This window comes from Aquila chrysaetos, chromosome 2 (genome assembly GCF_900496995.4).
Source record: "Aquila chrysaetos chrysaetos chromosome 2, bAquChr1.4, whole genome shotgun sequence".
In the NCBI taxonomy this organism is placed as follows: domain Eukaryota; kingdom Metazoa; phylum Chordata; class Aves; order Accipitriformes; family Accipitridae; genus Aquila; species Aquila chrysaetos.
Window position 1 is genome coordinate 61269592 of NC_044005.1, and position 25783 is coordinate 61295374.

Consider the following 25783-nt stretch of genomic DNA (forward strand, 5'->3'; position numbering starts at 1 on the left):
TTTGCAATAAAGATCTCACCACTGAAAGGGACATATAGTCCGTCCATACCTCAGGGGTGGGTAGGGGGATCCCCACCAGCAGGGCCAAGGAGTGTGTAAAGATTTTAAATATTCATTTGACTTCTGAGTTACTGTATATGTTGGTTATCAGTCCAAGGAAGTTATAGTTGTCCTCTGTACTTACAAAAGTATCTTTTAAATGTGTCAGCACATGCCGAGAGCAAAGAATAATGGTTCTGTTCCACTGAAGAAAGTAAATAAATACTGTTTGTGATTGAGGGAAGTAATGTTTCTGGCACCGCAGCCAGCACAAGGAGTGCGGCATTAACAAATAAAAAGGGAGTCCTGACTATACTGTGGTATCTTTGATGGTGCAATTAGCCTGAACTGATGGAGCAGGGAGATGCTGCAATGGCCCAGATTCCGCAGCCTGGGCTGCTATCTACGGCTGTAGGTGCCAAGCCCTTCAAGGCAATATTCGTATTGCACCGCTGCAGTCACTATTTGTGCTACCAGGGACAGGGATTTACTGGAGGCTACAGAATATTCCACGGATTGTAATGAAATCTGGCATGTCATCAAGCCACATCCGGCAAACCGTCAGTATTTTACTGCTGAACAGATTTCTTGCAACACCCACCATTTTCCCTTTTCCTGAAAGAAGCTCTTCACGCTTGTGAATCTAAACAAATGCAATTACACTTGTTTCTTGCTCACAGGTTTGAAGCAACAGACATATATTAAACTAACAGTTTTACAAAGGCGCTGTTTTATCAGAGGGATTCAGTAGCCTGGGAATAGGGAATGAAGGGAGTGTGGGGGGGGGTTCTGCCTCTGGAGCATTGTCCTTGGAGAAGCCACGGTTGTTGGACTTACCCATATCTCTGCCTTGCTTTGGAGACCTACCAGGAACCACGCACATACAGCAGCCTCGGGGCTGGGGGAAACCTCAGCTGCTTTTCTAAGGTGGGAGACTTGCACCAAAGGCAGACACCTCAGGTGAGAGAGTAAAGCTCCATGGCACAGGTCTTGCTGAGATAAGCTACAGCAGGCAGGTCCCAAACAGCAGGCAGTCCCTAAGCACTGATAGCTGAGGAAGGAAAGCTCAGGGAGAGGGGGTTCACACCCCAGAGAACAGCCCAGCTGAAAGCCAGGGTGCAGTCTGGAGGCAGACCAAAGAAAGATGGTTGGAGACGACCATTTGGTAAGTCAATTGGATCTGAGCTAGCAGGAAGCAGCTGGGTCATCCTGCTCTATGATATGCTGTAGGGCAATTTCAATCATCATCGTGAAGGCTTGAGTTGCTGCGTAACTCAGCTGGAATAAGTAAGCAGATTAATGGCCCAGACCTAAACCATATCCTAGGCAGAAAACCACTGACTTTGACATAACACAACACAATAATTTCACAGCCAGCACCATCACGAAATGTTCTGTGAGCAAAAGTGTAATGTGGCTGCCGATGGGTGGAGTACTGACAAGTACAGATGCAATACGACACAAAGAACAATATTAAAACATAAATACCAATAGTTTTCTGAAAGTGCTGATAAATGGGATCTGTATCTTATTTCACAAAGGCCACATCCACACGAGTTTGACCTCATACCTGAAAATACTCATTCTACTCACACAGAAGGCAGTAGTGATTACACAAACCTTTACTTATTCTGATTTCGAATTCGGAGACACCTCCTTTTCAATGGTGGCTCCAGATCCTCTGGCCCTGTGCTGAGTATTGGCGTTGACATAATGCACGGCGCAATAGCAGTCTTTTCTGCTGGTTTTGGCACAGGCTGGATCACGCAACCTGTCTTGGGCAGCATCCGCAAAGCATATGCATGGTCCTCATCTGCTGGATTGTTAAGGTTCGGGTCCTGTTTGTCTCCCCCAGCAAGGGGCTCTTCCCCGGTTTTCTTGCCAGCATCTCCCTCGAGGTGGCAATTTGATGCGCAGTTGTTCTCCTTAACGGACTCCAGCTCGCTCACTGCCAGCTCCTCTGGGGGCTGGGGCTTTTTTGGCTCCTGGGGCGGCTCCGGGTTCTTGGAACCCTCCGTGCTCTTTGTGCCATTCACAATGACGTTGCACACCGCTGAACCAGCTTCCAGTCCTGGCGTGCTGGAGGCCAAGGAGACGGGACAGCAGTGAGCTCCGTCACTGCACGGTAACGTTTTTGAGTCAACTGGGCTGCAGTTGTCCCTGCAGTCGCTGCAGTTCCTTTTGTCTGAGCTACCAAAAGCCAAATTTACAACACTGTTAGGTTCACGTTCAACTTTCACTTGGGCGTGTAAAGCCCTGTGGATAACATTGTGCAGTCTAGACCGGTGGCCTACTGTTAGGTCTATCACACCATCCTGTGGACCCTGTAGCACACTAGGAAAACCAAACTTACTGTTCACTGGACTACTAGGTCTGACAGTCAAGTCAACAACTTCATTTTTACTGTGCTCCTGAAGCACTTGAGCTTGATTTAGGGACTGGCCTGAGCAGCTCGGTGATGAGTCAGAGGACTTAGAGGATCCTTGCTTTGACTCTCGCGGAGATGAAGAGCTATTGTTTGGCTTTGCCCCAGGCGTCTCACTGGAGGTACTCGGAATGAAGCTTTCGCCGTTGCTGGAGAAGCCATTGGGGGGTTTGGAGTCGTTGATGTGAGGGATGGGGATGGGAATGGGGATGGGGACGGGCAAAGGGACAATCACAGGATATGGCACTAGTAGAGTTGGGGGTGGCACCAGCGGGGCAAGGGATGGCAATCCAAAGTTCATCATCTGTGGCATAGGCATAGGACCATTTGGCATCATGCTGACAGGGGGAAAGGGAAGACTGGGCAAAGGAGCTCCGGGAGGGGGAGGCGGCAACAAGCCTGGAGGATTCCCAGGCATGGTAGGTGTTGTGGGGGGATGGATATGAGGGGAAAGCATCGGCCTGTGCATGGGGCTAGAGGTGGGACCCATATTTCTGGGACCACCTGGTGGGGGACCAATTCCAGGAATCATTGGATTTGACAGAGGGCTGTTAGGATTTGAGGCATGGTGAGGCGGCCCACGAATAAATGGTGGACGGATTTGCTGCATAATTTGCTGTTCCATGAATATGGGCAGAGGAACTGGCCCACGGTTTGTCATCACCATGGGAGGACTGCGAGGTGGGACACCAATTGGAGGCACAATGCTAGCAGGTGGCTGGACAGAAACTGGTGGAATATTTGGATTCTCACTGATGGGAATAGGTTTGGGAACTGGCGTGGGGATTTTAGTGACAGAGCAGTTGGCAGTATCAGACGGAGAGGCAGTGGTAGACGCTGATGGTCCAGGACCTTGAATTTGGCCAGCTGCAGACGCTGGGGATGGGGCTTTTCTCCGAGCATCTGCTAGCGGTATATTCCAAGAATCTGGAGTCAGCAGCTGCACCCCAGTGCCTTCTGCTTTATTTTCGACTGGAGGATGTAATGTACTGCACAGTCCAGCTGGAAGATTGGCCTGCGTCTCTTTGTAGAAAATGTCCATTTTGTACTGATTGAGACATTTTGCACTGCAGAACTGAAGCCTTCTTTCCCCGTCCCCAAAATCCAGATACTCTTTTGTGTGTCTTATGTGCTTACACCAGTCACATACCTACAACACAGTAATAAAATCAAATCAGGTAAGAAAAGCAATCTTCTCTTCATAGTGTTATTTCAAAAGTCATTTTTCAGTTGCTTTCTAAATACTCACATTTTTCTAGCAGAAAAAAAAACCCCAGTTAACGTTTGTGAAAACTATGCTTTTTTTTGCTCCAAAACATTGGTGAATTGAATGCCACTTCCTTTTCTGGCTCCCATGATCTCAATTCTACCTTATGCAGTACATTATATGTCTTAAACCCATATCACAGAGAGGAATCGTCAGCTGGCATAAACTGTTATAACACGCATATGTAAGTATGCAAAATCCATATGAGTATGGCTGTGATTGCTCCTCAGTGGTAATTTAAGCACACCTGTACCACCTGGGATGCAATGCTACACAAGAAGTATGATAACTGGAAAAGGACTCAGGAAGTTGCTGGAAATGAATGCAAATCCTTTCTGCTAAACTGCAGCACACTGTAACATTTACTATTCTATTAAGAGTATCAAATAGTAAGTTGGAAAGGGTGTGGTATTTTAAAATGGCATCATGAAGCAAAAAGCATCCTTCATCCTTTGCCCTTCATTCCAAGGAGAAACTTGGAAATAGTCAGGACGTTTGTGTGAGGTTCGAATAGTCCCAATTTGTGATGTTTTGGCAAGCTGGAATTTTTTTCTGAGCTGTTTGCCCACTCTTGTGTACAAGTCACTTTGAGTAAAACTTCTTGGCAAGCAAGGGCCTATTTAGCAACTTTTCAAAGACTATGGCAAAAAGTTTGCATTGCAGGCTCATTTTTGTTTTGTTTCTCTGCTTTCCATTTAATTCTTTTCTGTGTTACTATTGGTGTGGTGAAGGCATAGCCTTTTTTTTTTTAAATTAAGGCTGCAGAACTAATTAAGCTGTGAAAGGTTTTCCCAGTTGTAAACCACTAGACACCAAAGTTCAAAAAATAGTCATTCTAGGCTTCAGAATCCATTACTTCAGAGAAATTATTGTGATTTCATTAACACATTAATTTTGCAACACCAACAGCTCTCACAGATGGTGAAGACATGATCTACAATTCAAATATGACTCTTGTTTGCACAAATGCCTTTCCTTCATATGGCATTTTAAACAAGAATTAATATGAGTAATCTTGCCATAGCTATAAACAGATAAACAGATGTCAGATTTTTCAGTGCCTTACTTTTCTGACAGAATTTTACACACACAAAAAACCCATTTTTGTCATTTACATTAGTTCTCAAAATACTCCACTGACAAGAGATTTTTGGTGCTTTCTATAAGCATGTTGAGCCTACGACCATGTCAGAATACATCCTGGTATTGTTTGTTCTGCCTTTTCCAAATAGCCCATATTAGCTTGTTTTGAAATGACTATATCTTTTGTACAAAACAAAAAGAAAAAAAAGGAATATGATTGTGAAAAGACTGCATTAAAAGGATAATTAATTTTAATAACTATTGGCCATATAAACAATTCAAAACAACATATGTCGGGCATCTGATTACCCATCTCATTTAACTCTCAGCTTTCCTTTAATATAAACAGTGGTGACATTTTTGAGTTTCAGTAATATATCTTTAATATATATATACACACACACTATATGCTATGGCTATTAGCCCATTTATTTTAACTCTGCAACCTTTTGGTTATCCAGTCAAGTTGCTATTTGATTCCTGCTCCTGCCTCCCCTCCCCATTCACACACTCACACACACAGTCCCTCTCTCTACCATGAAGTTTTTATTCCAACATTTAAATCAAACTAAATAATTACTTGAGAAGTAGCAACTATTAAGTCATCCCTGAAGTTTGGGAATGCAGGGCCTGGATTTTTAGCTTGGGCACACAGACACAGTGCCATGTGAGATAAAGCAGAGGGAGTGCTGGTGCCGCTCGACGTGTGCGGCATTAGGGCGGGCATATTTCCAGCACGATGCTGAATGCAAGGAAGAAAATTTCCCGGTGCATTACAAACAAGTCCAGCCCTGCATCGAACACAGGCTGACCATGTAGCGCCTTAAAAAAAGTGGACAAAAAGGCTGTCAACTACACAGAAGCGTTGAGGTAAACGCCTCCGCTGCCATGGAGTGTGCATCCCTCCCCAGGCATGGGGCAGTTGGGAAGCGGGAGTGCACTGAGCAGGGCAAAGCGGGGGCACCCCCACTTCCAAGGGCTCCCGGGTTTTACCAGGCATCGGCTCTCCCTCTGCTCCCCGCAGGACGGCTCAGCAGCCGTCGCAGACAGCACCAGAGCTGGGCAACCCCTCGCCGCAAACAGTGCAAACACGCAGCGGTGGGCACCGAACCATCCCGGGTATTTGGCACGGGTATGGGTTTTGCCACCCACCTGGCAAGTCAGCACAGGATCGTCTGATGGAAACATCTTATAACTGACCTCCTGAAATCTTCTGGCTTGCCACTGTTTTCCAAGCAGACAAAAGGGGAATTTGTGAGTCTACACTGCAAGTTAATAAGGTACTATTTAACTCAGTAAAGCTGCTGAATTTACCTTAAAGTAATTTTTGATTGAGAGCTCACTGCTGTGGGCACAAAACACTGTCTATTTTGCATGTATGGAATCAGGATGCGCACCACCACGCTCCTTCTGCCACCTGCAGGGTATGCTCTTGCCCCAAGGGCTGTGCAAAGAGGCAGAGGGTCTCCACGTGTACCCCAAGAGCTGCACAAAGAGGTACCAGGAGCTCCCAGCCAGCTCCCGGGGCAGGCTGGGGCAGGATGAAGCCCACCCCGGCCCATCACCCACAAAACAGTGTCTGCTTGCAGGGGAAAGATGAGGAGACCGGCCCCATAGGCGGCTGCTATAAGGGATGGGGCAGGACTTCACATGCAGCTGCTTCACTGATTTAGTCCTGGGATGGTGCAGCTAAGACTTGCCCTTCCTTCGGGGCTAAGGAAGCAAACTAACTGGTAAGCCTGACGCCAAAGAAGCACCTGAGATATACGAGAGTAAACCCAGCCTCCTTACCTTTCTAGGAAGACCCCCCTCAGTGACTTTAATTAAACAGACTGAAAGAAAAATTCAGCCCCCAAAAACTTTTGGCATCTTTTCTAATAATTTAATTTTATTAGTTATCAGTTGAAAAATTCACTGAAATATTTTAGTGTTTTATTGCTGTATTGATTTGTTTGTCTCAAGTGGGTTCCTATGTCACTCCTAGCTAACCAAATATTTTCTCTTCCTCGGTAAAATATTTAGAAATCCTGCTTAGAAATTCTCTGCTGATTTCTCCTGTTTGCAATAATTCACAGAGGTACAAGAAACTCTGAAGTCTGCCTGCCTCACTCACATATTGATCACATACCGTTCTGTATATTTTATCACTAGATAAAATTAATTAAACCCACAGAAATTAGAGGCAACAATTCTGTTCCTTTGAACATCCTGGATGGACCAAATATCTAATAATTATCTCATTGATTTTATGCAGCATCTCAGTGTTGAAGTTAACATCAATGAGAAATGTCTATATACTACATCCATGTATTTCATTATTTTCTATCTATCTATCTATTTATGTAAGCAATCAGTCCGTGCTGCTTCTTTAAGATACAAGTATAACATGGGCATTTCATACGCAGGTAATATGACACCTTACAATACCATACTAAAAGGCAGGAAAACAGTCCCTACAATGAGGGGGAAATTACTGGAGGAGAAGAAATGTCACTTAAGAATTAATGAATCAAGTGTGTCTTACAGGATTGATCATTTAAGATGAGGTCAATGAATTTATGATACAAATGGCTATATCACTAGAGGTAATAAAATAGAGCAATATCATTCATTTTACATCTAACTAATGACGTGCTCAGAGTAATTACAGACTTCTTCTAAAAGCCGACACAGATTAGTTCAGATGCGATAGGTGAAACATATATATCTTTCCGTTCAATAAAATAACATTTTCTTATCTGTAAAACACACAGCCAATGTCTTATTTTAAGTACTTGCATTCCATAAAGAACATCGTCGTTCTTCACAATCAGCTCAAAATCTCTCTGTTCACTTATTCCTTCTGCTTCCCCTTTCCTCCCTCATCCTTTCCCTTCACCGTACAACCGAGAGAAGAGCTAAACTGTTGCAGAGTGCTTGTTAACGCTGTGCATTGGATTTGGTAGTGCTTACGCACCGGAGTAGCTCCCTGGGGTTCAGCGGGATTAGTCACGAGAGTTAATGCTGCGGGATCACGTTCGGAGGGCCTGACCCAGCACCCATGGAAAACAATGAAGAGACTCCGCTTTAATGCAATCAATCGGCTTTGGGTCTGATGCTTAACACTGGCCTCCACTCACCCTGGAGTCGCCAGGAGCCTTGCCCCTGACCTCGACAGGAGCAGAGGCACGGCCGGGGATTTTGGAAGAAACTGTGGCGGAAATACACAGGAAGAAAATAAATGTCGTGAGGCTGAGTTTCAGACATTCCCTATCAAACGTAGGCAAAGCAACCATTTTGTACATTTCTACGCAAAAGGAGGTGGCACCGGCAGCAGTGTGACTGAGAAGGAGCGTGAACGTTTCCAAGATAAAGGGTCAGACTTTGCAAGGTGCTAACAGATCCCCTACCCACCTTCATGTCCCTTGGAAAATACTCATTGTACGGCTCTTGGGCAAGCACACTTCACACCACCAATACCAGAACACAAACCCTAAATGACAGAAAGATCAGTAATAAGATAACTGCCTATCTCATTCAGCTGTAATGCAACAACCCTCAAGAAGATTAAATTTACCTAACTGGGGCATGTCCAACGCTAAACAACAGAATGAACATTTCCTTCAGTACATTTAATGTATTTATATTTTAGTGGCGTGTTGCCAGTGTGCTACTTATAAGCTCAATTACTTGATATCATTCATCCGCTTTCCTGTGAAACACGCAGCAATCTACACCAGGAGACAACTCAGAAGACACTGCATCAGCAGAAACGCTACTCGCACCCGATACGGGAACACCGAGGAAGCCAGGACCGAGGGATTCTGTAATGCTCAGATTTCTCTAATACAAAGAGGGCAAAAAAGCCATTCCTGTTGGCATCTGTATCTTTATTTTGATAGAAACACCCAAAGCGGAGTCCAGATGTGGCCACGAGGTTCCCCCGTGGGCACAACACAGGCATCCTGCTGCGCTTAAAAGGGCCACACTCAGGCTTTAGGCACAGGCTAATTAATACTTTAATTGGCTGTCAAATGCAGGCACAAAGTTCACCCATGAGTGCAGACCACCACTAACCTCTGAACGATAATCTAGTATCAGACACTACTTCACTAAGAAATACATTTGCTAAAATCTGTCTGTGGAGGTATTTACATCAGCCTGAGAGAAACCAGGAACGAGTAACGTGCAAACACCACCGCTGCGAAGACAGAGAGCCTGTGCCTTATACACAGCATTTTTGACTAATATCAGCTCCCTGGTAAAGCTTAGCAAGAGGACAGAAAAGGGTCCCCAGGGCAAAGACAGTCCCTTTTCAGCTTCTCCAGAACCAGAGGGTGACTAACGAAGCCCCTCTCCTTGCTCAGGAAAATGCCATCGTGGGACACCTTGCACAAGAGAGGGCTGCATCGCCTCCCGAGGACCAGGCTCTTATCAAGGATGTCAAAACATGGGACTGAAGATTATCAAAGCCTCGCTTCCTGGCATAAAATCCATGTATTCAACTTTGCTGGGTAGTTTCTACTCCCTTTTCCCACTGGGGTATCCAACTGCTGTCTCTTCATACACGCTTAGGCATATGTTCTGGCTTCACGGACGCCACTGCACATTTCCTATCGCGCATTCTGGCCCTGGCTGCCTTTCCTTTTAGCCCAGACTGTGTCCCAGGACCATCCCTGCAGTTTCCGACCCTGCCACTCACCCAGGATGTGCGAGGCGTGGAGGCAGAGCCTCCCACCTCATCCCAAAAGCTGCAAGGCGAGGAGACACCCCCCCTCCCCCTGCCCACGCTCCTGCCTTGCAGCCAAGCGAGAACCCGACACACCAGCCATATGTTTTTCAGCAAGGGCTCAAGTTTTTTGAAGCCTGCCAAACATTGGACGCAGCAGCAATCAAGAAATTAGGAAGTGGCTTGAAACGCACATACGGAGGTTTCTAGTAAACAGCCAAATGAGTCACAACTAGTGCCTGTTACACACAGCTCAGTCAGACCCTTTGCATATCACCCAGTGGCTGCTGCAGCATGGACACCAAGGCACCTTGCCACCTGGGCCCCTGCGCACGGCTGTGAAGCATTCCCAGCAGGACAGCAGGGGAAAATTCAGTGTACCAGAAGGAAAGAAACCCAGATCTGTGTGTCCTGAAGGACCATGTGCCCAGCTATCTTCAAAAGGCAAAGGAGTGTGAAACCTCTCTCAGCTGTTCTTGCCAGCTCCCCCAGCTTGTCGGGCAACGTGGCTGCCTGCTCCCTCCCTGCTTTCCTCCATTTATCCACCACCAAGGCTCCTCTTTGGAGCAGGTCACCTAAAAGGTAATGGTAACATCTAAACAAATCCCCTCGTAGATCCTGCCCGCAGTGCTAAATCCGCCCCCGTGGCCCCCTCTCTGCAGCCTGCTGTGTGACCAAGCATGGAGAAACTTTGGGGCAAGAGCTGTACATCAATGCTTGTGAGCACAGACAAGCCGTAGCCCCAGTAGGGCTCTGGGTTGGACTGATCCCTCCTGCAAACATCAACTCGGAGGTCTGTACCAACTCTTCACCGCCTGAGGGTCCCCCCGTGGAGTTGCCCCTGGGGAAGCAAAGCCCCCGCCAGGCTGGTAAGGTGCACTCAGCTGTTAGCACACAAACACACGGTGATTTGTTTGACATAAAGATCGTTCCAAGGCACTGGAGTTCCCTTTTAGCATTTTCTGACTCAGAAAAGGATGAATATTAAGAAATGCAAGGTAGGCACCCTGCCGTGCCGATTGGGAAGGTGAGCAGGTGAAGATCTGCAGAAGGACACGGCCATGCTCTGCTCAGATGCACGGAGTCAGAGCAAGGAAGAGGAGGGGAACATGTTCCACCCAGAGACAACGGCAAATGACAAACTCCTTTGAGAGGTTAGCGATAATCAGCATAATGGCATTGAAATACGTAATTTAAAGTTTTTTTGCTGATCCTAATGCTGTTGTGCTTTTTTCCCAGCTGAGTTATCACAGAAGGTATTCAGCTGCCAGCACCCTGCGCCAAACGATGGAGCGGGCACAGCCTTGCCAGAAGCTGCACAACCTGCTGTTGCTGACCAAGGTGCCCTGCATTTCCCTACCCGATCCTCCTCCAAAATGCCCACCCTGGACCTGCTCGGGCTTCCTCTCAAGATGGACTGGGTAGCCCGAGGCATGGCCAGTGCCTGAGCAGGGTACGCAGGGGTCTGCGTGTCCAGCACCATGCTAGCCCATGGGGCAGGGGGCTTTGGTCTGCGGGTCCGTGGCAGGGATGCAGACTGTCCCCAAAGGGGAGGGCAGTTCACAGCATCTACGTTCAAGACAACTGTAACCAAGATCCTGCCTCAGCTGTCGTGGCTGGGAATTGATGCTCTTTCACTACCAAATGTTAAACAATACCAGTAACAGGCATAATCCAAAGTGTGGCTCTAAGCAGTTATCCAGCCTCGATAACCACTTTCAGTGTGCTTATTGCAAGACATTCAGCATGTTTATTGTGGCAGGGGTTTTCTGTCCACGATGGCTCATGATAATTTTTTATAAGAATTGTTCCACTTGAATGGAGTGATTATTATAAAAAATTAAAAAAAAAAAATCATTCCAGCTGAAACCTGCTGCGAAGGAACCCCGAGGCAGGCTCTAACACACTGTGAATGTGGTTAAAATATAGCTCATAGCAATGCTAGGTGTGAAGGAAAACAGATTTTTACAATGTTTGGAGCTTTGTGCAAAAACAGTTGACAAAACAGAACACTGCAGTTGCCTACAACTTAAAACTGTCCTGTGATTAGTTTCTCTTTGTTTAAAAGAAACCAAAGCTTGCCTGCTTATTTGCTTTTCCTTTCCCTGATGTAACCCTCCTAAACATCCTGTCCTCCTGAAAATCTGTACCACAGTTTTCTGAGGAGCGAATACTGACTTTCTGTCATTTAAATGCAAGACCCACTCTGTCTCCATTATTCATCCTAATTACGCAAAGGTCTAAGCTACATGAAGCATAAGGAGAAAATAGAGCTATTTGGTAATTAACGGCTAATGATAAATTGATTTCGTTTTTTAAATAATTGCAATTCTCATCTGTGGTATTTAAAACATTGTCTTTTCAAAGCCCTTGTGTTCCTTTGTGCTGGGGGGCTTTTTAATGTTCCCAGCCAAAAGCAACGAATGTAAGTTATGCTAATGCCCGGTGGAAATCCAGGTTGGGTGTTGTTTCATCAGAGTGGCTACATATTTGATTTTATATACAAACAGCTGAGCTCCGTGTTTTCAACTTCAGTCTGAGGCTTTGAAACCACAGGGGGAACTTTGGATCTGAAACTGCTGGTGAAGCCCACAATATGGTGGGTGAAACTTCAGGGAAACTGAATGTAGTGTGAGGTGGGCCTTGCCAAAAGGAAAGTTCTTCTCCCCAGAAACCTTCCTGGCTGAAATAACACAGAATGGGACAATAACAGCATTTAAAGTTTAAAATCCTTAATGTGGGGTTTTTACACTCATACCATACAAGAGCCGATTACAGGGCACATCTGTACTGGTGTTTCAGTACTGGCTAAGGCCACCACTCCAGCAGTGACATAAGTCCTAAATAAAATTAAGATGATGCAGAAGACGAAAGGAGGGCAAAAGTGGGAGAGAGAGGGGGTGAGTTTACATGCCCTCAGCAGGACAGACAACCTGTCTCACCAAGACTCACATTTCAGAAATGCCTAAAGAACATCTAAGCCTCAATGCCCTTTTCAAGGATAATGCAGGCCCTGAGAAACCTCATCCCACTCAAGCTGATGCGCCTTTGAGCATAACTACGTCGTGCGAGAGACTGTGGGGCAGAGCAAACCCTTGCTGAAGCCATCGAGTCTCAAGTTCAACTCCAAAGCTCCCATCAAGCCTCAAGCTCGTCATACGGCATCATGGCTGCCATAGATCTGCAAGCAGTAGCCCAGCATTTGCATGCTGGTGTGCCCACACAAAAAGGCCAAGAGGCAGTTTCTCTTCCTGATTTAACCTGGTCTGGCAGGAGACCATTCGGGTGCGTCTGTAGCCTCCTTCTCGGTGAGCCTAATTCAAGGGTAGGGATGTGTGGAGTCAGCTGAGTGTCTGCGCCATGCTCCTCGTGGCCCTTAGCTCGTGGGTGGCGGTGGGAGAAGCCAGCTTGGCAGACCAGTGGCACAGTCGTATTTGCTGATCAGGCAAGCCGTTTCAGGTTATACGGGCACTGATCACCTTGAGTTCTGACACCTGATTTCCAGCCCAAGACTTCCCCTGATGTGCATTCTCAAACTTCTCCTGGTCCTGAAATGATCTGGGGAAAAACTGAGCAGCCAGAAGCAAGAAGTACATCGAGTAGATGAAGCTGGGAGTCTTGGAGAACTACAGCATGTGCCTCTCCACGACAGGAGGTTTTGCTTTATGATCCTTAACCTGTTAGTGCCACAGCGAGAGCTGCTCCCTAAAGATGACACGAATGTACCTCCTCAAACTGCTGCCACTAAAGCCGTGCAAAGTATCGGTAGTGAGAAGCACTGTAAACACCTTGAGAACAGGTCAAGAACTGTCGGCTTTGAATATTTGGGAAGGCTAAAGAAAGAAAACAAAGCTAGCAGCTGGAAAACCATTTCTGGGGCTTAGAAGTACTTCCTCGCAGTGTCCAGTGCCTGCCATCTCTTTGGGGCAGCAGGGGAAGGTCGCACTAGGATATCCCCCTCCTTCCTCTGCCTCAGAGAGTGGAAATGCATCTTTCCTCATAAGGACGTTCACCTCCATGTCCTTGGAGAACCTTCTGCACAGTTTACATTTCCACATGCTCCACAAGCAGCAGAGCAGCTTCTCCACCCGTGGGGTGCCCAAACTGCAGGGACCTGGTCTGAGGACCACTGCCAGCCCCTCTTCAGGGGACAGATGAGAGGGCCAGCACCACTGCCATGCCAGGAGCTCCTCGCTCCTCTGCAGGGGCTGCAGGGACAGGAGAACAGGACCAAGGTTTCTTCTGCAGAGCAGCTGTCAACTGATGCCCTGAGGAAAGAAAGCCTGCATACATGAGGCTTTGCAGCACTCCCTGCATCTGGCCCCAGCAGTCAGGAAAAGAAAGGGAAATTGAGAGCAATTAACACTGTAAATGTTTCTATCAAATTCTTTTGAGAATTACAGATGCTGTTAAGTACAGGAAAACTTAAAGGCAAAAGAGGAAAGGGGCACTTTACTAGCCTCAAACAGTCTCTCACTTACTGAGTGACCAAAATCTCCCCAAGTGAGAAATCTTCACCCTTGACAACCTCATGCTACCACATCTGCAGATAACTTCAGAAGCCAGATGAAGATTTATATTCTCTAATTAATTCACTTTTTTATTCAATACCTGAATAAACATGTTCACCCTTTTTTTCTGAACAAAACTTTATTCTAGTCATATAGCAAAGTAACATTGTGAGATGGAAAATAACCCATGTGGCTCATCTGTCTAGAATTTATTTCTAGTAATATCTTATATGTATTTTTTCTCCAATATATTTTCCTTTTAATATTCAAGAGAATATAAAAATAACAATAAAACCCCCTCCATTATGTTTCCAGTGGCTCATAGGTTGGTTGACAGGACTATAAATGTAATAATGAGGAGGTTTGAGGGGCAGGTTAATGTTTTTTGCTAACACATGATGCTTTTAGCCTAAGGCATTGCTGGAGGCCAATACCACTTCCCCTGGACCAAAATCACCACTGAACAGCCATTAAAACACTCAGACTTAAATGTAGTATTACTGGATCTAGCGAATATTACTGTAATCCAGATTTGAAATATCATTAGTCCGTAGAATAGCAAGTAGGAATGCAATCTGAAACCCTGAGAAATCTTTATTTACCTGTAATGAAGGCTTCTAAGTCCAATTCTTTATCTCACCTATGCCATTTTACAGTGGCTTAACTCTCACAGAGTTTTGTGTTGTTTCTTCTGAGTTATGCTTGTACAAGCAAGAGGCTTACAGAATAGAAGTCTCTGGGTGCTCTGGAGTATATTTTTATATATATATATATTTGGCTATATACATATGGGGTTTTTCCACCTATCTATATAGGTCAGGGATCTTCAGTCTTTATTATTACATGCAATATCATGCAATAATATTTACAGGCCAGGACCCATTATGCTATATGCGCCATAGCATGGGCTGCAGCAGAACTGGCTGGGTTTCACAGTCTGCCTGAGGCAGACCCCTTGCACACATTTCCCCACCTTTCCCAAACAAAATCCTTGAGCGACTGCTTCAGCTGCTCACTTGGAAAAATAATGTTAGAGGAAGATTGACTTGATTAGGGAAAGATTGACTTGACCGTTAGTAAAAATGGATGAAGAAAAATTCCAAACTTTCCAAGAGGAGCATTGCTGGGCTTTAGTCTAGAGAGCTTTGAAGGGAGTCAAAACTGTTCCAGATTTGACTGCATGTGATTCACACTTTGAGAATTGCTTGTTTCACTGCTGGTAATGGTACACACCACTCCACGTCCCAGAATACGTTCAGTTTAAAGAGCAGCCCACTCTCTGGAAACCACATTTGATTAGAACAGCCCTGGGCAAGATCCAAGATCTGCCTGGATCAAGGAACAGTGTGTCACATCGGTTTCAGCCCAGGACCGAGACGTGTCACATCTCTTGCAGATTGGGCATGGAGAGTGGAATTCATTTTCCCATTTCCTCTGGAATTGGGGGCTGGAGAATATGAAGCCAAGCGAGGGAAATTGCTCGGCCGCGCACAGAGGACGCATTCTGCTTGCCTCTAGTTTCTCTTGCTGCGAGGCACTGATCCTGGCTGAAACCCAGAGCCAGTTGGTACAGACCCAGCTCCCCTTCCCCCTTCTATTAGCACAAAATCACCACTGGAGAGAGGCTTGTTCTGAGCAACTGTTAGACTCACTCTTGGGCACTCCCATATGAAGCAGGTAAGACTGAAATAAGGGCCAGGGAAAAGAAGAGATGGGGAATCCAACAGTCTGCACATCCTCCAGATAGCGAGAGGAGGAGAGGAGAAGAGAGGAGAGGAGAGGAGAGGAGAGGAGAGGAAAGGAGAAAGGAGAAAGGAAAAATAGAAAAGAGAGAAGAAAGAAAAAAAACAGACAAGAAACAAGAAACAAGAGAAAAAAAGAAAAAAGAAAAAAAAGACTCTGTCTCCAGTAGGTAAGATTTACCATGGCTATTATGGTCCCTAGCTATCTTAAACCACTGTTTTCCAGGATTTTAGCCTTAAAAATAATAAATGAGGAGTTATAAAGGTCTGAAACTGCAGCCTAGAGCCAAACATACGGTGAACTAATGTGTGTGAAAACTTCCTTGTCTTCTTCTGCTAATGCCCCTCTTGTTTTACTAAGAACATTCCTGCCGTGAAGCCGGGCTTCCTCCAACAGGACCTGCCGGCTGCGAGGGTGGCGGGCAGCAACCAGCTTTACCAGTGACTGAAACCTGAGGTGGGGAGGGCGAGCCATTCACGGACCCCGCTGCCTCCTACGATGCTTTTGTCAGGCCTGAAACATTTGCTGGTTCTCAAGTAATGGAAAAGGCACCTTCTTCCTTGGTGGTTTACACCTAGCTCTTTCTAGGTAGGGTATGGATGTGGAAAAAAAGTCCCACTAGGTCTTTTCTACTCAAATGAAAAGAGAGAATATGTCTTACTTAACCCTCTGCTTAGAAAGTGTTTAGCACTGGAGCGTACCTGACACCCGGCTATTTACATAAATCAAATCTATTCTTAGTAACCCCTGGATGAATCTGGGATAACTCCACTGAAGCCAGTGTTGTTTTTTCAATTTGAACCATGTAACTGAGAGTTGAATTTGGCACAAAGTATTAATTTCTCACCAAGGAGGGTACATTACAGCAGAAGGCATCAGACGTGCTATTCGGTAAAGAACACAATTACAGAGGACACTTTAGCAATGCATTGTGTTACTGTAGATGGCACTCATTCCTTGCCTGTATGTATGATGCACACTGTGACTGCATAGATTTTATTATGTAAATGCATCATGGCAAACCCTTTCATACTCACAAGATCACACAGATGATTTTCTCATTGCATGACATGTGCAACGAAGCAGCTATGCGGAAGCTGCACCCCAGGACAAAAGAAATCAATGTATTTAAACCCTCAACCTGCAAGCGTATCACAAGCAAGGCTCTCAAGAGTGCTATGCTCTTTAGACTCCTCCTCAAAAAGGACTAACTCTGTCTCGCTTTCTCCAGCCCTCTTCCTTCCCTAGGTCTTTCCACAAAACTGCATCTGACAACAATTTCACAGGGTACAGCAGCACTGGAAATATTCCTCATCTAACCAGCTGAGATCTGGCTGCCAAATGAAGACCAGTAGCCATCACATACAAAGACTCCTAACTGTGTATTTGTTCAATGCACTGAAGTGTTTCCTTCTCTTTTAAGGGCTTTTCTTTAAATTTATTTTAACACCCACCTTGGCTCAAGTGCTCCTCATCCAGTGACTGACAGCAGTAGAAGAAGGAAGGCTATGTAGCTAGGGTGCTGAGATGGGACTTGCCAGATTGGCATTAGTCATTCCCCGCAAACAAAAAATTCCTGAGTAACTTTGGACAAGGGGAAGGGTAGGCAGTGAAATAATCCAGACAGCTTGATTTTAGGTGTTTACTTTGATTGCCTGGCTCAGGTTTGTGGACAGAGGTAGGCGTCTCAGGAGGGTGGATCACGGCAGGAACCTAATTAAGGCTCTGAACTGGTATCAGCAGCACTCTCTCCCTCCATCCATTGCTGAGGGAATGAAGGGAGGCCAAGCTCAGGCAGGTCTCTAAAGCTGGGGGGCTTGTATGTTCTTTATTTTGAGTCTGTATCTTTGATCCTCCTTTTAAAATGGGGAGAAGGCTTCCCCTTATCTGACTAGCCTACTTAGAGCATGAGTTTTTTGAAATAGGAATCAGGTTGTCTCACACGTGTGTACAACATCCAGTACAATCAATCACATACAGCGGGTGTGAACCACCACCATCAAACGACCAAAGTGCAACAGTAGTATGGGGCTCTTTCTGCTCTGTGGGATCAGGAATCATGAGGGACTTTGCCCTAAAGCCCTGACTTTAGGATTTGGTTCTCTGTGGCTAGGTACAGACGTGCGCACACTTGCACACTCATATACATCTTGTTATATGAAATGTTGTATGGAATGGCTTATTGCAGGACGCAATATAGTAATGGGGAAAAGGAAGACAGAGTTAAGTATAGCATATTTACTAGTAGACGTGACTGAGAATATTGACTGTTCTTCACATCTACCAGGCACATTTATCACCCTGTGATATAGGAGGGGAGATGACTGAGAGGTAGGGACATGCCAGTTAACCTCAGGCACTTGTCCAAGCACAACGAGAGATCTGAGAGGTATGCACGAGGGTTGAAATTCCATTACAGGTTTTAAATAATTAAACACTACATGTTTGGAAGCTCATTCCTTCCTATTACTTTTTAAATAATTAATCTGTATTTACATCTATTGAACTTCATGGAGCTATACACATAACAAATTTGAGTCAAGTTACAGAAGAGAGATTTTTCCTGTCTGACAGCATTACAAATGTTTTTTGCTGTATACAGTAACTTCAGCTATTAGGGATCAGTCAAAAACTAAATCCAAGCTAGATGCTGTACATCACAGGCACATGTGTAAGGGGTTTTCTATCAAATTATTCACAAGTAATCAAAACACTAAGAGAAACTGTAAATCCCCAGAGGAAAAAAATGTGCTTCTAACATCTTAGAATAGTAACAAGTGATTCAAGTTGGAAGAGAGTAAACCAAAAAACTGCACGCATTGTTCATATTGAACATATTCATTATGTTCAAGCTAATGCTGTCAGTTCCACGTAACCTGTAGTACAGTTTGATTAAAAAATCCCACAAATTCCTGCAGCTGAAAATACTAATCTCAAAGCCTAGAATAACAGATATAACAGAGTAACAGAATCTAGAACAGCAAAAAAAAAAAATCTTTATCTGGAGTACTTCTCTTCCTACAACACATTATTTCCCTCTATTTGCTTCTGTTTCAAGCTGAACAAGCCATTAAATACCCAGCAGGTTTCACCTAACTGGAACTACACCATGATGCACCAAAGCGAACAACCAACACTGTTCAAACCTTCAAAACAATAAAGCACTGAAACAGGCTCTTGAAACCGTAGCTCTGCCCTGGGAAATGAATTTGTAGCAATGGCATCAGGATTACATGTTTATTGTACATGTGATTTCCAGCTCAAGTTAGCTTCTATTTACAAGTAAGTAGATATATATGCATTCACTTACGCAATTCTAGCTGGCATTCCTACAAATTCAGTCTGAAAGTCCAACTAAGTTATTTCCTTTTCAAACAGCATTACTGCTAATAGAAATGCTGCTGGCCGAACAGTTCCTTCAATTATAATAAGTGGAGCAAAGCTGCCTTCAAACTGAGATCTCAGTTACACCTGCACAGTTATTCTGGAAGTTAATTAGATTGCACAGGGGTAAATATGGACTTAATGTGCTCTTCAGAGGCCTCATGATCGCAGAAGACATATTAGGGAGAGAAGAAAGAAACCAACTTGACTTTCAAATCCCAGGCTGGCTTTGCAAGGAAGGGAGCAAACCCATCTGTACCTGTAGGTGAAGCCTACACGGAAAGCCAGCGTCACCTTGCAGGGGAAAGGTTCGCTTAAAAAACGTCTTGCAACGTTCTTATTTTGTAATTGTTATTTAAAAAGAAAAAAAACAAGGACACCTAAATCAAGTGCAGGCATTGGATTCAATAATGACAACTCTCCTGTTTGCTCCTTTGACCCATGCAGCTCTAATTCAGAGTCCTGAGGACAGAAGCTGCACATTTCCGAACAGCAGAAGACAAACAGGGCTGCAGAAGAAGGGACCACAAGGTCAGGTTTCAGTGAAAGCCAGGCTTGCATGCCAGGCACGGAGATCAAGGACCGACTAACTCAAAGCACAGGAAGAATCAGCGCTTCAGATGTCAGCTGTTTCAAGGATTACAGGCCCTCCTGTTTCTGGTGTCAAGGTAATAATCAGAACAGCGGACGCGCGAGGCTCCTCGCAGTGATAGCTGAACGTGCAGCCCTCGATTTGGATTCAGTTTGGGGGATTTTGTTTCCTTTTTAGACAAAGCCAACAGTGCCAAGTATTCATATTTCAAGGCTGTTTAAGGATCAAAACCCATCTTAATAAAAAGACGAGCAAGATTCAAAGCAGAAAATTATATGGGAGCTTCACATACAGTAGGTGGAGAGGCAGGATTCTGTGACTTTTTATCAGAGGTATTCGTTTAGAGATCGGTGCTAATGACAGCTTCTTAAAAATGTGCCCCCCCCCCCGTATTCATGTTTTCACATAAATCCTGATTTTGGCATATTACTGTATTGTGGAGACATCTTCTGTGTACTGGATGGCTTATGCAAATTAACCAAATGTCCTATAAATTAGTCCTGAAATGCCTGGGATAATGAGCTGCTTGCATGGTGAGCAGTGCACGGTATTCAGAGAAGGACTCTTTACAGGTTGGGAGAGCAGCAGAATATTATAAATGTGCCCAGGCTGCACAACAAGGCAGGATGCTCCACCAGCATTGTACTCCTCATCCCAAAAGGCAACGCTGACTGACTAGAATTAAAAAATGCAATGCTAGGAGATACCTAAACACTGAAAATGCCAGTAATTAGCTGGTAGGCAGACAATGCGCCCCTAGCTACTGAAACCCAAGCCTGCAGAACTTCTTAGCTGACTTGGCCAACACATTTAAACTGGTTGCAGGCTGGGTTTTCCTCCCTGCATAATTTGGATTTTCACTGAAGGCTTTCTGACATATGTTATGTATGTGAATGGTATTGTATTCGGTGGTTTTTTTGGAGATGTGCATCTGCCTACCAAAAGTCATACTTCCCTTGTGTTCCTTACCTGAGATGGAGAATGCTTGAAAACTACACTCCTGGCTGTACTTTAAGAACAAATGTTTTATGTCAGTTGCCGTTTTCTTGTGAAGCGTAGATTTAAGAGCAAGCTTTATGTACAAAAGGCTGGTTCTCTACTCCTGACTCAAGCGATGCTGTCTGAGGCACATGAGGTAAATGATAATAAATCAGATGACAAATCAAAAATACACCACTTGCTTTTGGTGTGTGCTTAATTGGCATTCCACCTCTAATAATTACATCCATATTGAATTTGTGTGTGGGCACCTTCATTTGCAACATCACAATAATTAAATGACATTAGCATTCAGAAGCATTTCATTATTGTCACAGAACTAAAGTGGGGAGGGTGAGGGAAAGAGGGATGAAAACCAGAGACGGGTTTTACAAATGGAGCAATTGCCTTGCCTCCCTCCCTCTCCTCCTGGTGCTCCCAAGGCCCCACATTTTCTAACGACTCCGTGGAGCAAGCCCTCAAAGGAAGCCATTTTAACTCTCTGTCCTGCAATAACCACTGCGTACTCCTGAGCACCCTGCCTTGGAAACTTCTCTGTTCACTATCCACAGATAGCATAGGAAGCTCCTCAAAGCCCACAGAACTGCTATGCAAATGGTAATAAAGCTGACTCCCTGCTATCAATCTTATTAGGATATGGCGAGCGGCTGGGCCAGCCGCTCGGAGCATAAGCTTTGCACTGACCACGGCTACTCTGATTCCATGGCTTTTTATCGCAGCTGATAGTTGTGCAGACAAAAGGGATGAGGTAAAGGCAACGCAAGCAGGAGGAATTCATCGTTGCAGTTCCACATGAGCTTCAGAAGTGCAATTATGTCCGTTTTCTGAATGGTGAGCAGAGACAAAGAAAGATAAAGTGACTTGGCCAGGGTCACAGGGAATATCTGTAACAGAGCTGAGGAGGAACAGACGCCTCATTAAGGACTCGTCTAATTCCAGGCATCGAGGCAATCTTCCTCGTAAGAAACTCAGGGCTTGTGTTCAGAGTCACAAGCCACCCAGTTTGGTCATACTGAGAAATCAAGCTGTGAGCAGTGGCAGGTAACTGACAGGTTTTTAGATGGTAAAAATCACATTTAGTAACATCTGGACCTTACAACATTTAGGGAAGGGGACTTTCCACAGCTAACAGCACTGAGGAGCCAAACACTACAGGAACTTTGAAAACAAGTGGGGACATCAAAAATACGTTAAGCGATTTATCATGGACCTGGGGAAGAAGATGGTTAAACTGAGAGAAAGGAAAGATAGTAATGGAGGAAGACAGATATTCAGAAGGGGAGGAGACACCTAAGGAAAAAGTTGCAGGGAGCAGAAAACCAAAAACCAAGGACAAAAATAATTTAAAATGGAAGAATAGCAGATATACTTAGATGAAAACAGCTCAGCTGGAGTGCCACGGGGACGATCCCTGCCTCACTGCAGCTTTCGATAAACGCGCACCAGCTTGCGTGGACCTTGGATGGAGGAGCGTGTTTGTGCTGGGGACAGTCCCCCGAGGAGCAGCCCGAGGAGGTGGGCTCCCAGCGCAAGGGTACCGAGGCAGGGGAGGTGCAGCAGCCGAGCCTCCCGGCACGCTCCACTTGCTCCCTGCTCGGCGTCTGCAGCGAGTGTAACGTTAGCAGCAGCTGTTTCAATAATGTTTTGAACCTTCCTGCCCTCCTTTTCAGAGCTCCAACATGCAGATTCAAATCTCTGGACATTCACAAGCAATTATTTTCTAATGATGCTAGAAGCAAAGCTTCCAGTCCTACAGCTTCAAAAAACCCTGCCCAGCCGTGTTCTGCTGTTGACCTTTTCAAGACCTAAATACATATGAGATACCTAAATTAGATAATTGGCCAAGTATAATGCTGGTGTAAGCCGGAGGCCTTTTACCAGAGGTGACACAGGCTCCCTCGAAGCAGGAGAGAAACCGCAGGAACTCCATCCTTGCTGGTTTGCCCCCTGTGTTCAAAAGCTTCTCTGATGCTCGCTCCTCTCCTGATTTTGTGTGATTTTATTCATGCGCATCCCAGTGTTAGGTTTCGCAGTGGATGTGCTTAGCTGTACAAACTGTGCCAACCGAGCTTACCGGAATGGCAATGTTCTGCAGGAGATGGTACTTTTGCAAGGGCAGCACCAATTTCCTATTTTCCACTGTTGCATGAGAACAGCCTATCATGCCGTATAAGATATAAATGTTTTGTGGCCTTGCAGATAAACTAGATAGACAGCCGATCCATCATCATGACTCCACATCACCACCATGGTGAAGGGATAAGGAGCGAAAGCTGATGGCTTCTGCACAACAAACAAACAAGCACAGAGACAGTGTTTGCTCATTTCAATGTGCAAAGCTGACTTGTTTAAATATGAATATGTTGCTTATAGCCAAATTTTAGTGACAGCAGCCCCGTGGCATCTATCACTGTTTGCACGTTTGCTAAAAATAGTCACATTGTCTCTGGATTTTTTCAGATGCCACATCTGCAGGTAGTTTTCGCTCCCTCCACCCCATCTCTACATGTTGCCGTTTCCCCCACCCTCCAGGGTATATTGTGCTCAGGAAGATACTAACCAGGCAAGGTTCACGTGGTGTCAGAAACACCTGAAATCACTTCCCCGTCCTCACCAAAAGTCTGTGCCCTTTTCTCTCTCTTCTCCTCTCACTTGCTCTCTTTCTCTATCACGCTTACACACAGGGGCACCAGGCACGGCTTCAAAATGCCCTCAGTGCCCTCACTAAAGAGTGAGGTTGTCTAAAAGGGAGCACACACTGCCGAGACGGTGGAGCGGTTTCTCTCAGACCAGATCATGATATTCACTGCTTCTCCATTAACAGATAAGTGAGCAATTTTCTCTTCCCCCTGCCCCCAGCCTACAGCACGTTACAGATATGCTTTAGAATCAAAGCACTGGCTGGAGGAACTAACAAATCTTTTCCATTTCTAGGTTTTCACTGTATATATATTCAGATGGAGCATCTGTCTCAAATTCAGGGTGACCTGCCTTGAGTCAGTCTCCTCCCAGAGCTCACCCGGGCGCTGTGTTTACAGCTACGAAAAGGAGCAAATTCCACCCAGGAAACAAGCAGCAGTGAGAAAACACACAACGTGAAATCTAAACATTTCTGGTTCCCTCTGAGTGTTGCAATCCAGGCACTCTCCAAATCCCTCTTCTAAGACAGAGCTACGCAGAGTTCCTGGAGGATCAACAAGGTCCAGGCTATTTGGGATTTGCCCTCTTTGCAGTTTTCTAACTCTGAGAGCACTGGGAGGCCCCCATGCCCACAGCAGCTTGGACCTCCAGCATAAGTACCTGCATTCATCCGGATGGATTTTGGTGCAGGACCAGGGCTTTCCACAGCAGGGATGCGGTACCTCCACAACACTCCTGCTGTGGCGGTGCACCGTGCTATCGAAGTGCTGCCACTCTGCCACTCAAAAAGGGGCTCTGAAAATAAAAGGCAGGTTCCCCAGGCCACGCAGGATTTTGCTAGCTCAGCACCTAGGAACCTGCAGAGACCATGAACCACAGCACCCATCCGTCCACAAACATTCAAAAAGGCATTTTGCCTTCTGCACGCCATGTACCTGCACTAGTGGCAATCCTCAACATTTTACAGCAGAGCTATTTTCTCCGCTGTGTTAATCAGATTTGCTTTCAGCAGGTTTCTCTAGCAGCACAGGGGGGAAACTGGGCCAAACTCGTCTACATGACGGCTCCTCCCAGCACTCACACTGACTCAGCTGAGCTGGAGGCAAACAGCGGTGGGATTATAGTAAATTCGACGGAGGCAAGCACGGCCTGCTTTCCAAGAATGCGAGCAAGGTACAGCAGCTCACCCAAGCAGGCTGCTGCGGTCCGCTCAGCCCCCACCTCCTGGCTGAGCGCAGCGGGGGCCACAGAGGGACAGCAGCTTGGGGACACCCAAGGGACACATCTCTCCGGGGTGGCATGGGAGAGAAGAGCCACCACTTCTGTCACTGCAGCTGTGTGGTGACTTAGGGCAGCTGAGATTTCAGAGAGGTCTCCAAGGAAGGATTTTGATAACCAAATATCTCCATTTATGTGGGGAGTATGTCAGCAGCCTCTGGTTATTTCCTTTCACTGACCGCAGTGATCTCGAGCTAATCTTGTTTGAACTTTGGACAGCTTGCACTCAATCCGGGCCTCGGCCGGGCTCGCCAGTGGGGAGACCTTCAGCCCTAGTTTGTGCTGGAGGAAAAAGGGACCTAAAGCTGGACTGCCGGACTGTGCAAGCACATCAGCTATAACCCCTCATTAAATGAACGTGGCGTGGTGAATAAGAAGGATGACAGCACAGAGCCCTGTGGCGATACACCCGCTGGGGAGAAAAGCACTTGCTCAACAGATCCCCCTGCAATCTCTCCGAAAGGAAGAGATAGGAGATGCGTAAGATAAGGCTGAACACATTTTCCAGGCCCTGCACAACCCCTGTGCCTGTAAGGACGCCGCTCCTCCCCGGGCACGTGCTCTGGCACGGGCACCGCGTGCTGCGGGTGCGTGCACGCCCGGGAGTCTCACCCGCGTGCTTTTCTCACGGCACTCCGTGCTTCCAGTTTGAAGAAGAGACTGGATCCTGAAGGACCGGGCGATTCACATGAGGTACGGTCCCAGAGATTTATTAATACAAAGTGAAAAATAACTGATAAGAGAAGCATTTACCATTTCTCTCTACTGAGTCAATCTCTTAGCTCTTTAATATTTCAGTTTCCAGCATCCTTCAGCCCTTATGACTTGGTGCCGGGCCAGCTGTAACGCGATACACGAGCACAATGTCCTAGCACTATCTTCCGGCATTACATAAACCTATGTTTGGGACAGATTCTCATCCACTTTGAGACTCCTTTGCACCATGCTGACAGCAGAAAGGGGCCACGAGCGTGCATTACACACCCACCACCTTTTGAGACTTCTTTCTATTGCCAGAGTGATGTAAAGGCATCCCTGGCTCCAGCCAGAATCTGGCCCTTCGCTTAATGTGTTTAACAAATGAAGCTGCTGTTTGAAACCCAAAGACAGAGAG

The 25783-nt window shown here is 45.8% G+C and overlaps 1 protein-coding gene across 2 annotated transcripts in view; it reads right to left on the reverse strand.

The window, feature by feature from the left end:
* The window catches only part of LOC115338694 (sine oculis binding protein homolog), a 119234-nt gene that overhangs the window by 14938 nt on the left and 78513 nt on the right, over positions 1 to 25783 (reverse strand). For both annotated transcript variants that reach the window (XM_030007478.1, XM_030007477.2), the window contains one exon: positions 1660 to 3614. In XM_030007478.1, coding sequence (XP_029863338.1) covers positions 1662 to 3614 — 1953 coding nt within the window. In that variant the 3' untranslated portion in view covers positions 1660 to 1661. The remainder of the gene's footprint in view (positions 1 to 1659; positions 3615 to 25783) is intronic.